At 47.7% G+C, this 12,899-nt stretch overlaps 1 protein-coding gene across 3 annotated transcripts in view; it reads right to left on the minus strand.

Annotated features, from left to right (window-relative positions):
* Positions 1 to 2,868: 2,868 nt before the first annotated feature.
* Positions 2,869 to 12,899, minus strand: part of LOC141050805 (nuclear factor 7, brain-like) — a 41,043-nt gene continuing 31,012 nt past the window's right edge. The window contains exons 9-10 of one of the 3 annotated variants that reach the window (XM_073547469.1): positions 5,963 to 6,094; positions 4,415 to 5,183 (exon numbers count right to left, since the gene is read on the minus strand). In XM_073547469.1, coding sequence (XP_073403570.1) covers positions 4,588 to 5,183; positions 5,963 to 6,094 — 728 coding nt within the window. In that variant the 3' untranslated portion in view covers positions 4,415 to 4,587. Of the gene's footprint in view, positions 3,631 to 4,414; positions 5,184 to 5,962; positions 6,098 to 12,899 lie in introns of those variants that run through there. The other 2 variants (XM_073547468.1, XM_073547470.1) reach the window with 2 other exon arrangements.

Raw genomic sequence — 12,899 nt, forward strand, 5'->3', positions numbered from 1 at the left:
TGGCCACTAATGGCTAGTGTAGTGAAATATGTATATGTACGGATGTATGACCGGCAGTAAATTAACATCTGTTCTTAGTCTGCAGCTCTTCACAAAGTTCCCAACATATGTTATCCTGAGAAAGGCAGTCTCCTGTCTCTAGTCTCTCCAGGGGGCCTTGCTGAGAACATGCAAAGTGGAAACATTTCACACCTTCTGACTTTTTTTTTTTTTTGAAGAGAGGTGCCAGTTACAGCCTGACACTATGAAAAAGATCACACAAATACTGTTCAGAGGAAAATAATGTATTCATGGGTAAATAGCCATAATCCAGTCACAAACCAAGAATTAGAATATTAACATGAAAGGCTGGTCTAGAAAGCCGATCTCCAGAGTAAATCTATAAATTAGGCCTTTACACATAGAAAGCTGTTCAGTGAGGGGCAGCCTAGCTGATATGTTCCATTTCATATTTCTCCCTCAGGGACAGAATAACAGAATGCAAAGTTCAATATTGCTGTAAGTTTTCTACCTTTTATCACTGTTTTGCATATTTGTATGTCACTTTTTATTTCCATATCTTTTATATCTTTTTATTGTAAGCACTGTACCTTTTCTATTAAAGCTTAAAACTTTAATAAGTTTGAACCTTGTATGCTCTAAAGAATCCATAGCCTTAAAGTGTGTGATCCTGGTGATTGGCAGACAGTAGTAGTAATATTTACAGGACTCATTGCCCGTGTATTCGGTGCGTGGCGGCAGCGTGTATGTGGTCTGTGTCAGGGTGTGATTTATGCCCCACTGCAGCATAGAACAGAGGTTGAATGCTGGACTGAGAGGAGATAGATTAACCCTTGCAGGCGCAAACCCAAGTCACGAGCTGAGAAGAGGGTATGTGACAGCTTGATAAGTGGAAAAGCAGAATCCCAAAATGGCTTAATATGATTACATCCCCACCAAATGTGCATCTTTCCCCGCTCAGCCATCAAGTGCCTCTAACAGCCGCAGGTAGATCAGAGATCCACCAGCAGCTATTAACCAGTTTAATCATTGATGGCGCGATTAACTCACGCAGACAGGAAGCGTGTCATTGATCCCGCCCTTCTAGGTTGTCATGGTAGATGGGGAGTCTGCTGAATACCCCCATGCCGGTCATAATGATCCTCCTGTGCGTGGCGTTCATAGATGGTGATTTGCTGTATAGCAGAGGCGATTGGTCGATCGCAACGTCTAGTCTCCTAATGGGACTATTAAAGTAAAAAAAAAAAAAGTTCACCCACTTTTGCCCCATTAAAAATAAAACCATTATTTAAAAAAAAAAAATAAATAAAAAAAATACCGTATATACTCGAGTATAGGCCAAGGCACCTAATTTTGCCACAGAAAACTGGGTAAGCTTATTGACTCAAGTATAAGCTTATGCATTGTCCCCTTCCCCCCTTCCTGTCCTGCCAAGTGTGGCTCCCCCTGTTGTATGCATGGCTCCCTGGTCCCATCGTTGTATGCAGGGCTGTGGAGTCGGGAGTCCATTTTGGTGGTCGGTGGCATGGAAATTGAGAAGTCTGAGGTTTGACTGACTCCACACCCCTGGTATGAGGGAGCCGGAGTCGTAGTTGGTGTCATGTAAATTGAGGAGTCGGAGGCTTGGCTTATCGACTCCACAGCCCTGGTTGTATGCATGGCTCACCCTCTTCCCATCCTACTCACCCTCCTCGCACCGTCGCTGCATCTCCGTTGTCCTGGCGCGGCAGCTCTTCCTGTGCCGAGCGGTCACTTGGTACCGCTCATTGAGGGAATGAATATGTGCTCCACGCCTATGGAAGTGGAGACGCGTGCATATTCATTACCTTAATGAGCGGTACCACGTGACCGCTCAGTATAGGAAGAGCTGCCGGGACGGAGATGAAGCGATGGCGCCGTGGAGGGTGAGTATAATGTCTTCTGGAAGCCGGCAGCTGTCACTGCCACAGCTGCCGACTCCTGCTGCTGATCCCCCTCCCCCACCGGCTTTCTGGACAATGACTTGTGTAAAAGCCAAGGGGGGGGGCGTGTTCAGCACAAAAAAAAGTGCTGAAAAACTCTGCTTATACACGAGTATGTACGTTACACCTATTTGGCATCGCCGAGTTTCAAAATGTCCCATCTATCAGTAAATGAGAAAAAAAAAAATCAAACAGACGTTTTTTTTTTTGGTCGCTGGAATATTGTGATGAAAACATTGTATCTACCCCAAAATGGTATCAGTAACCACGTCCGTTCAGGGCACAAAAAATAAGCCATTACCCAACTCCAGAACCCAAAAACAAACGTTATGGGTCTCAGAAAAACGGTGACAAAAGCAAACTTTTTTTTTTCTATTTCACCACTTAAGGCAACATGGGCCAGGTGGAAGATTTAATCTAATAACATTTCTCCAATCTAGAGGAGCTCTTAGCAGTCACGTTCCTTCCAGTGGTTCCTAGTCACTTAAGCTTGCCATCCTATGTTCTCTCTCTGCTGCTTATATTCCCTCAATTTGTAAAGAGAGATTTTGGCGCAAGATTACACTAGACCGTCAGCGGCGATATCCTGGGAGAAGTACGTTAGTTTAGGAGTCTTCTCATGGATGTCACATCGGTCAGAAATACTGATTACATTGTGACAATGACACCTGTCAAAGTGATAAGATCAGTCAGCTCTGTAGCTGATGGAAGCAGCAGCAATGGGCAAGGATGTGACTGACCATACCGAGAGATACCTTGTAATGGCCAGACACACTAATTGGGTTACACGTCCCCTTCCAGTGTTCCGAGCAGTTTTGATAAGTCCCATCAGCAGAAAGACCACCTTTTACTTTCTCATTAAAATATGGGGAAAATTTGTTGCAAAAAAAAAATATAATAAAAGGAACAAAGTTCATAAGTCATTTAATTTGAAACCAATAAAGAATGCACAAACAGAAGAAATTTAAAAACTAATGTAAAATAAAGCCATGTAAAATCACAGAATCACTAATCTAACATTTACATCTCACAAGAAATGTAACTGCCAACGTGAGCGGAGAACCTGACCGAACTAAAACAAACTTGGGAATGCAATGACCACTTCAGGGACAGCGAGACCACCTTATCGCTCAGCTGTGGACAACACGCAGGGGCTGAGAGTTGCGTCCGGAGTCGTGCAGGAACGGGGACAGGTACGGAAACAGCTTCTCTGTGAACATGGCTCTGAACGTGTAGATGGCAGTCATGTCGTCAGCGTTGTAGAAGGAGATCTGACCGCCCTCGTAATCTACGTACACTCCGATCCTCTTGGGCTTGGCGCTCAGGATCAGGGTCCTGGAGGGAGACTCCAGAGCCTTGTAGGCATCACCGTTCCTCAGCCAGATGGCCCAGTAGCCGTTCTTGGGGTTCAGCTTGATCTTCCCCTTGCGGTTGCTGGACTCGCTGGCCATGCCCACATCCCAGGCGGTCTTGTCTCCCACTTCCACTTCCCAGTAATGGCGACCAGAATCGAAGCCCTGAGAGCCCAGGACCAGGATGCACTGGCTGAAGCGTTTGGGGTTATCAGGGAGCGCGAGCTTGTTGTCTCCATACTTCACGCTGGTCAGGCCATCGGACAGCACGAGGTTGGGGTGCGCAGTGGACGGGTCCAGCATCATGGGGAACAAGTCTGAACAGAAACATCAATGGAGAAAAAAAAATACATTTTAGTTTGTATATTATCAGTCTAAGAAAAGATAAATTCACATGATGACAAGAAATCGACCCAGCCACATCCAGGCAAAATGGCTGGGACTGCAGTTTGCATTTTATCTGTACACACTTGTATGTAATTTGGCCCAACTCTGTCCAACCGACCTATCTATAATAATCTTTTATTTATATAGTGCTAACATATTCCACAGTACTTTACAGTTTGCACACATCATCATCACTGTCCCCATCGAGGCTCACAATCTAAATTCCCTATCAGTATGTCTTTGGAATGTGGGAGGAAACCGGAGGAAACCCACACAAACACGGGGAGAACATACAAACTCCTTGCAGATGTTTGATGGGATTTGAACTCAGGATTCCAGCGCTACAAGGCTGCAGTTCTAACTGCTGAGCCACCGTGCTGATGACACATGCAATGGTGCCGCCGTGCAGTAAACCAAAATCCGCCTCTGTGCAATAAACTAACAACTGTACCCACACAGTAAACCTACCTATCTCTGTCAGTTTGCTGCTCGCCGTCCCAAGTCTCCTCCAATCATCGACAGGATTCGGCGCCCCCCCCATCAGCGCCCACTCCCACTTTTACTGGCCCAGCCAAAGTCCGTCACCAGCTAATCCTTATATCAGGATATCATATTACAGGACAGGTACACTTGTAACCGCCAGACTGTGGGGACCCATGTGTCTCAGTGCCATCCCCCCTCCCACCAGTCCCGTAATGAAAACACAGGCGTAGATGGGTTGAAACCGGTAAGTCATAGTTTATTAAATTTGTAAGCAGAGAAATGCACTTACATTACATAACAGGCTCATCGCCGAAGGCCCTGTCTGCAACAGGCGAGCAGGCCAATGAGCGGTAACAAACCTTTGCCCTTCTCCACTTTTACCGCCTCGGAGGATCATGTTTGACCTACACAGGACTCCGACGGCCACCCATCAACATTAGGGCTTGTTTAAGTCCGTCCTGTAAGCTGGACAGAAATATGTCAAGACCAATATCCGTGAGGTGGACTCCATCTTGTCTTAATAGTGCCGAGTTATCACCTTCCAGGCGGCGGTGACGAACCACAATAGCACGTCTTTCGCTCATGAATTTTGCCATCCGCTGGTTGAGCTTTCTCCTTTGGTGCTCTATGGCATTTGCATCCCTTGCGCCGCACCAGACGGCTCGTGGTATTATCTCTGACCACACCAATATCAAATCTGAGAATAAACTGGTAAAACGCTCAATGTCTGTTTTCATTGTTGTATAAAGTTCAACGACTTTGCGTGAGCACATATCATTACCACCAGCGTGAATCACTAATATTACTGGCCCTTTGACCCTCTTGGAGATGTCGACTGTCTCCGGGAATACCTCTTGCCATTGGAGCCCTCTGATGCCTCTCCAGTTCACCTTTAGTCCTGGGAAGCCTAGATTTTGACCTCCTGGCTGAAGTTTGGCCCTTTTTGCCGCCCAGTAGACATGTGCATGTCCTAACACCCAAACTGCGGGCTTACTGTCGCCTGTAAGAGACAAAATGTGTTACTTAAGCAAATCAGGCCTTACATATCTGGCGAAACATGCGGATTTTCAATGACCCATCCTCTGCACTTCGGCCTCCGGTACGCCTGCCCTAGCTGCACTGATTTGGAAAGAATGCATCCCGTATTCCTTAGGATTAGCCCCGGTTTTAGCTAAGCACTGCTTGTTAATTGCCTGAGATTGATACTTGGAAAGAGGGGACGTGTCTGTATGTGAGAGCATATCGTTTAACTATTTCTAGTGGGCATACTGGGCAATCTGAGGAGTTGGGATCGCACTTGGATTTACGCACGCAAATGCTCAAAGCGTCGCTGCATAACATTAAGTCCTCGATTAAATCGCCTTCCGTCGTGGTTTGTGACTGCGGCAACAATCGCTAATGCGCAGTGCACTGAAAAAAAGCGATGGCAAAGGCTGCTGACAAAAGGATCGTATTGCCTCGTATTGCAACTTGCATACTGATGAGGATATTGAAATAATGTCATGCAATAATCTCAATTAAATGGGGCAACGACATTCCTGACTCGGTTGAAGCCTTTTCCAGCCTTTAATGGCTTGTTTGCTGAAAAAGAACATTTTTACATCCACGCACCCCATTAGTTGAAAGGTTATGCCTGATAATTACAGTTGTGCCAGTGTACCCGACGCCACTCTTTCTTTGAGCCAAATTAAAAATTCTGTCAACACTTCGCATCTCGCTCAGTCGCACTTATCGATGGGCCTACCCTAAAATTAGAGCACCACTCTTCCCAAGCCTTACCATAGAACTGCCAGGTATCCGGTGTAATGGAGGTGCTGATTAATGGCATCACTGATTGGTCACTGTGTCCCATAGGGATGGGGGACACTGGACACCCGATGGTTGCACATTGGGGAGAAGGACTCTGAAGGCCTGCTAATTGGAAGATAACAGTGAGTTAACGAGATTATCATCTACCTCTGCCACTAATCTGGCTCGGCACCAGATGTTGTGTTTGAAGCATAGTAGTGCTAGCCGATGTAAGAGAGCGAGTAAGGGTGAGGATGCACAAGACATATGGTTTAAGCTCCTTGCGGTTCTCGGATTTTTTGTTTGAAATCGAATGTTCGTGTTTCTCAACTGTGTATCCCAGAGCTCCACCGATGATACTATTGCGAAAATATCGAACAGGGCTGGATCGCGCCCCCCCCAGCTTGATGTGGTCCATAGCTCCGGCCAGCTGCCTTTGCACCATTGTTTTTTGTAGATTGCTGCAAAACCCTCTGTTACGTCCTCCTACCGCGAGGCCTAGGCTCTTGCTTGACATCTCTTTTGCCATGACGCAGGTATGGCCATTGTAGGAATGTTTTTCAGACTAGTAAGTCTGCCTTCAACGAGCGAGTGAGCCTAATTCTATGGCCAGGCTGGGCAATGCCCTTTGTTGCCAGTGATAATCGGCGAGAGAAGGCTCTGCCGACCGGCATTACACAGCTGGCGAATGTCAGTAGACCCAGCAAGGACTGCATGTGTTGGAGGGTGACTTTTTTTTTTTTTACTTCACAGAAACCTTCTAACATCTGTAGTGTTTTCTGTATTTTTTCTGCTGGTAAGCGAAAAACCATTTAATTGGTGCCAAGGAAATGCAATAAATTACATGGTCTGACTTTTTTCGGATGATAGCGGTACGCCGAAATGCTGTGATAAATTTAAATTTTGCGAGAAGGAAGGAGAAATTGTTGAGGCCGATGAACAAAAAATTGTAGTGAATCAGAGAATTGCCTGTTTCATAACGGACTACCCAGTCCAGGAAAGTACTGAATAGCTCGAAATAGTGGGACTTAATCGGAGGGGAGGCTAGCAGGGACTGGGCAGCATAGTAGATGAAGGGGTCAGGAGAGGATGGTGCCTCAGGCGCGGAAAGTGATGCCTGAGGCACAACTGAAGGTACGGACAGAGGGTCGGGGAGGGCACAGGGAGGCCAGTAATAAGGGCTTGAAGCTAGTGCTCATCTTCCTGTGCTACTCTCTGCCACAGGAAGCTTCCAGGGGTCAAATGGGGGGTAGAAAAAGGTACTGACCCATAGCACCTGACTTTATCCCATGTAGGTGGGCTGGATGCCCCTTTGATCACATTGGTCAGTTGCGCATCCCAATTATTGCTTCACCTAGGGAGTGGTAGAAGGGGGGAATTGGGCACCATATGGGCTCCCCAGTCAGAGGCATGTTCCTTATTTAGTACCGTGCCTGCCAGGCTGCAGGTGCTAACCACACGGAGTCCAATGATGCATCCGCGCAGTAAAGCAAAATCCGCGTCTGTGCAATAAACCAACTGCACCCACACAGTAAACCTACCTATCCCTGTCAGTTTGCTGCTCACCGTCCCAAGTCTCCTCCAATCACCGACAGGATCCGGCGCCCCCAACCTAGTCAGTCATCTCCGTCTGCAGAAACTTTGTAAGAACTTTTAGTTATTGACCCCGAACAGCACCCGCTCCCACCATCACTGGCCCAGCCAAAGGCAGTCACCAGCTGGTCCTTTACAGGACAGGTACACCTGTAACAACCACACTTACCACAGGCACTGCTCGCCTGAGATTAACTGTTTAACTTTAGGCATAAATATCCCACCCCATGACCAAGGCTCATTACCATGAGACGATCAATGTAATTCAGTTCACCAATCAGTCTCTAACACCTCCTTATTCTGATGGTATGTCCTAACCACCGATGCTTCATGCAGCCAAGGCAAATATACATACAGTCCTAAACCTGGGGCCCAACGAGGCAGGCAGGGCATGGGCACTGGACGCAGTTAGCAGCAAGACACCGTCAGGCCACCTTTGCCATGGGAAGAGATTAGCAGACTGCCACATGAGGCGATATGAGGTATGCCATGTTACCCTGTGACCCAGGAGTTGAATCCGGCCGTTCTCTGCGCCATATGTTAAATTCACAACTTGCTCTGAGAACAGAAAATAGGCCGAAGTCCCCTGCAGTCTTTCCAAAACTAATACAAGTGAACTCCGGCACTTCCGGGGTTAAGGCGATGTGCAGCGGCATGATGAGGTTACCTGATTAAGCAGATGACGTCACTCCTGCTCCAGAGGAGGAGAAGACATTTTGGAGGGTAAGCGCTCTGATGGAGCCGAAGAAACTGCAGCTTTATTTGGGGTAACATTGTGAGGAGGCAGAATGGAGAAGGAGCAGTGTGGGGGCACAATATGCGGAAAAAGGAAAAGTGTGATGTGGGGACACAATATAGAAACTGGACGGTATGTAGGTGGAAAGGCGCAAGATGGGGACACAGCGTGACGCGGAAGTGAAAAGGGGGCCCAGAATGGACAAGGAGCAGGGTGAGGACGGACACTAAACACAGGGACAGTGTGGCAAATATAGCTTGTAGACTACGTCTCATCAGTACTGCGATTCCTGTATCGTCTGAAGTCTGATGATAAAAGCTCCCAGGATCTCCTTATAATGCTCCATTAATTGTAATGGCGGTGCCAAAGACTAGCCGAGCGCAACACTTGCCAATCTACTGCACTTCCATTAAGACTCAATGGAGCGGCTGTGTGCACGATCGACCACTCTATTCACACTGGGATTTTCTAAGACCCGATGGTGAGGATCCAATTAGCTGGACCCCCAGCATTCGAAAAGCTATACACTGTGTTCCAAGTTATTATGCAAAAAGAGTTTCAGAGTGATAAGGCTAGAATTTTTTTGTTTGTCCTTTACACTCATTGCTGGTGATGGGTGTCAGGGCTCTTTATATCACTGAAAGCAGTGGCAGATACCTGTGCAGATTAGTTTGGCAGATGTGTCCAAATAAAGGCAAGACTACTGAAGAAGGCTGTTCCACATTATTAAGCAGCCGACATTTTTTGCCAAAATGGGAAAGAAAAAGGATGTGTCGGCTGCTGAGAAGCCACAAATTGTGGAGTATTTAGGTCAAGGCATGACTACAATCAACATTGCCAAGACACTTCATCGTGATCATCGCACAATCAAGAAGTCTGTCGCTGATTCCCAGCACACACGTGTGCGGCTGATAAGGAGAAACTGAGGACTCTTTCCAACAGGCAATTGCGTCAGGTTAAAAGAGCAGCTGCAAAAATGCCTTGTCATAGCAGCAGACAAGTTTTTGAAGCTGCTGGTGCCTCCAACGTCCCCCGAACAACAAGATGCAGGGTCCTTCAGAGGTTTGCAGCTGTGCGTAAGCCGTCCTGTCCACCACCTCTATCCACTGCACACAAGCAGAAACGGCTCCAGTGGCCAAACGAGACATGAAGACCGATGAGTGCCGTGCAACGCTCGATGGTCCAGATGGATGGAGCGGAGGATGGCTGGTTGATGGACACCCCATGAAAACACGGCTAAGGCGCCAACAAGGACGAGGTGGAGTAATGTTTTGGGCTGGAATCATGGGGAGAGAGATTGTCGGTCCCTTTAGGATCCCTGAAGGGGTAAATTATGTGGAGTTTCTAAAACAGCACTTCCTGCCATGGTTCAAGAGGAAGAACCGTGCTTTCCGCAGCCAGATCATTGTCATGCCTGATAATGCACCGTCTCATGCTGCAAATAACACATCTGCATCTCTGGCTGCTATGGGCATAAAAGAGGACAAACTTATGGTGTGGCCACCATCTTCCCCTGACCTCAACCCCATTGAGAACCTCTTGGAGCAGCATCAAAAGGAGTGTCTATGATGGCGGGAGGCAGCTCACATCTAAGCAACAGCTCTGGGAGGGGATTCTGTCCACATGCAAAACAATTGAAGCACAAACCGTCCAAAAACTGACAAATCCAATGGACGAGAGAGTTCAGAAGCTTCTTTCCAACAAGGGTCCTATGTGCAAATGTAACATCACCCAGAAGAAAGGTTTGACCTGAAAACTGTTTGATTTCATTTTGTAATAAGCTGATAATGCTTATAACTTCACAATTCACCATTTTTTTGTTCAAAATAAAAATAAAAAGGCTGAAAACTCTGCTGTGTATAATAATTTGGAACATGCATTTTGAGTGTTTCTTATTTTTAAAAATATACTGTTTTCATAGGCAGTTTGTTCAAAAACATTGCAGTCATACTAGAATATTAGACGACTGGAAAATAACAATGACTGCAATTCATCTAGGTAATTTAGAGAAAATAGGAGGAAATATTTTTTGCATAATAATTTGGAACACAGTGTACTATGTCCCATGCATAGGTGATAACTTTCAATACCCCTTTAAGGACAACCTAGGAGTTGTAGGTTTATGTTATATAAAAATATATGTAGCTGATCTGACATTGATGGTTGTACTAAGCTTGGTGCTGTATTCGTGTACTGATGGCAGTTCTGGTGCTGTATTCGTGTACTGATGGCGGTTCTGGTGCTGTATTCGTGTACTGATGGCGGTTCTGGTGCTGTATTCGTGTACTGATGGCGGTTCTGGTGCTTGTATTCGTGTACTGATGGCGGTTCTGGTGCTGTATTCGTGTACTGATGGCGGTTCTGGTGCTGTATTCGTATACTGATGGCGGTTCTGGTGCTGTATTCGTGTACTGATGGCGGTTCTGGTGCTGTATTCGTGTACTGATGGCGGTTCTGGTGCTGTATTTGTGTACTGATGGCGGTTCTGGTGCTGTATTCGTGTACTGATGGCGGTTCTGGTGCTGTATTCGTGTACTGATGGCGGTTCTGGTGCTGTATTCGTGTACTGATGGCGGTTCTGGTGCTGTATTCGTGTACTGATGGCGGTTCTGGTGCTGTATTCGTGTACTGATGGCGGTTCTGGTGCTGTATTCGTGTACTGATGGCGGTTCTGGTGCTGTATTCGTATACTGATGGCAGTTCTGGTGCTGTATTCGTGTACTGATGGCGGTTCTGGTGCTGTATTCGTGTACTGATGGCGGTTCTGGTGCTGTATTCGTGTACTGATGGCGGTTCTGGTGCTGTATTCGTGTACTGATGGCGGTTCTGGTGCTGTATTCGTGTACTGATGGTGGTTCTGGTGCTGTATTCGTGTACTGATGGTGGTTCTGGTGCTGTATTCGTGTACTGATGGTGGTTCTGGTGCTGTATTTGTGTACTGATGGTGGTTCTGGTGCTGTATTCGTGTACTGATGGTGGTTCTGGTGATATTTCATACATAAAAACTATGTGACAGGAAACAACAGGTGTGAAACTACAACTCCTAAAATTCTCTTAGTCTCTGACTGATGGGATTTGATGTAGCTTCATAAACTCTGGAAAGCCTTGGGTAATGCTACATCATAGAATAATATAATAGCGGATGTAAACTAATGAATCACTCCTATTGATCTATAATCATGTACAAGCCTTACAAGGAGAGTAAAAGATTTAAAAATTCTCAAAAAATGTGCCACTTTTGCTGTTTTAACGCACGCTTGAATGAGCCACGCCAAAATGGGAGTAAGCTGGAGAGTGCTGACGCTTTGCACAGCAGAAGTGCTACTTATGTCTCTTACTAGAATAGCATTTCTGGTGCAGTGCCTGAAGGTGCATGGCGAGCACCTCTTCATCAATTCGGCGCCTTCTACTCCAGCAAGACTAGCGTAGTGCAAGTCTTGGTTACTTGGCCCTTATAGCTTTTCTTCTATGATTACACTTCCTCTAGTACCCTGTATACCATATATACGCGAGTATAAGCCGACCAGAGTATAAGCTGAGGTACCTAATTTTGCCACAGAAAACTAGGTAAGCTTATTGACTCGAGTATAAGCCAGGTATGCGTGGCTCCCCCCATCATTGTCCAGGTATGCGTGGCTCCCCCCCATCGCTGTCCTGGTACGCGTGACTCCCCCCCCCGCCCATCGCTGTCCTGGTATGCGTGGCTCCCCCCATCGCTGTCCTGGTATCCGTAGCTCCCCCCATCGCTGTCCAGGCATGCGTGGCTCCCGTCCTATTCTGGCATGCGTGGCTCCCCCATCGCTGTTCTGGTATGCGTGGCTCCCCCCATCGCTGTCCTGGTATGCTTGGCTCCCCCCATCGCTGTCCTGGTATGCGTGGCTCCCCCCATCGCTGTCCTGGTATGCGTGGCTCCGCTGTCCTGTTCTGACATGCGAGGCTCCCCCCCATCGCTGTTCTGGTATGCGTGGCTCCCCCCATCGCTGTCCTGGTATGCGTGGCTCCCCCCATCGCTGTCCTGGTATGCGTGGCTCCCCCCATCGCTGTCCTGGTATGCGTGGCTCCCCCCATCGCTGTCCTGGTATGCGTGGCTCCCCTGTCCTGTTCTGACATGCGAGGCTCCCCCCCCATCGCTGTCCTGGTATGCGTGGCTCCCCATCGTTGTTCTGGTATGCGTGGCTCCCCCCATCGCTGTCCTGGCATGCGTGGCTCCCCTGTCCTGTTCTGACATGCGAGGCTCCCCCCCATCGCTGTGCTGGTATGCGTGGCTCCCCCCATCGCTGTCCTGGTATGCGTGGCTCCCCCCCATCGCTTGTCCTGGTATGCGTGGCTCCCCCCCATCGCTGTTCTGGTATGCGTGGCTCCCCCCATCGCTGTCCTGGTATACATGGCTCCCCCATCGCTGTCCTGGTATGCGTGGCTCCCCCCCATCTCTGTCCTGGTATGCATGCTTCCTATTACAAAAAAAAAAATCCTACGTGCCCTCCAGTGTGCCCTAGCAGCATCTCCTTGGTGCTGGCTCCCTGCAGCTCTTCCTGTGCTGAGCGATCACGTTCCACCGCTCATCAAGGCAATAAATATGCACGCGTCTCCACTCCCATA

Source organism: Dendrobates tinctorius, unplaced genomic scaffold (genome assembly GCF_039654945.1).
Source record: "Dendrobates tinctorius isolate UK_male_01 unplaced genomic scaffold, ASM3965494v1 ptg000152l, whole genome shotgun sequence".
Taxonomy (NCBI): domain Eukaryota; kingdom Metazoa; phylum Chordata; class Amphibia; order Anura; family Dendrobatidae; genus Dendrobates; species Dendrobates tinctorius.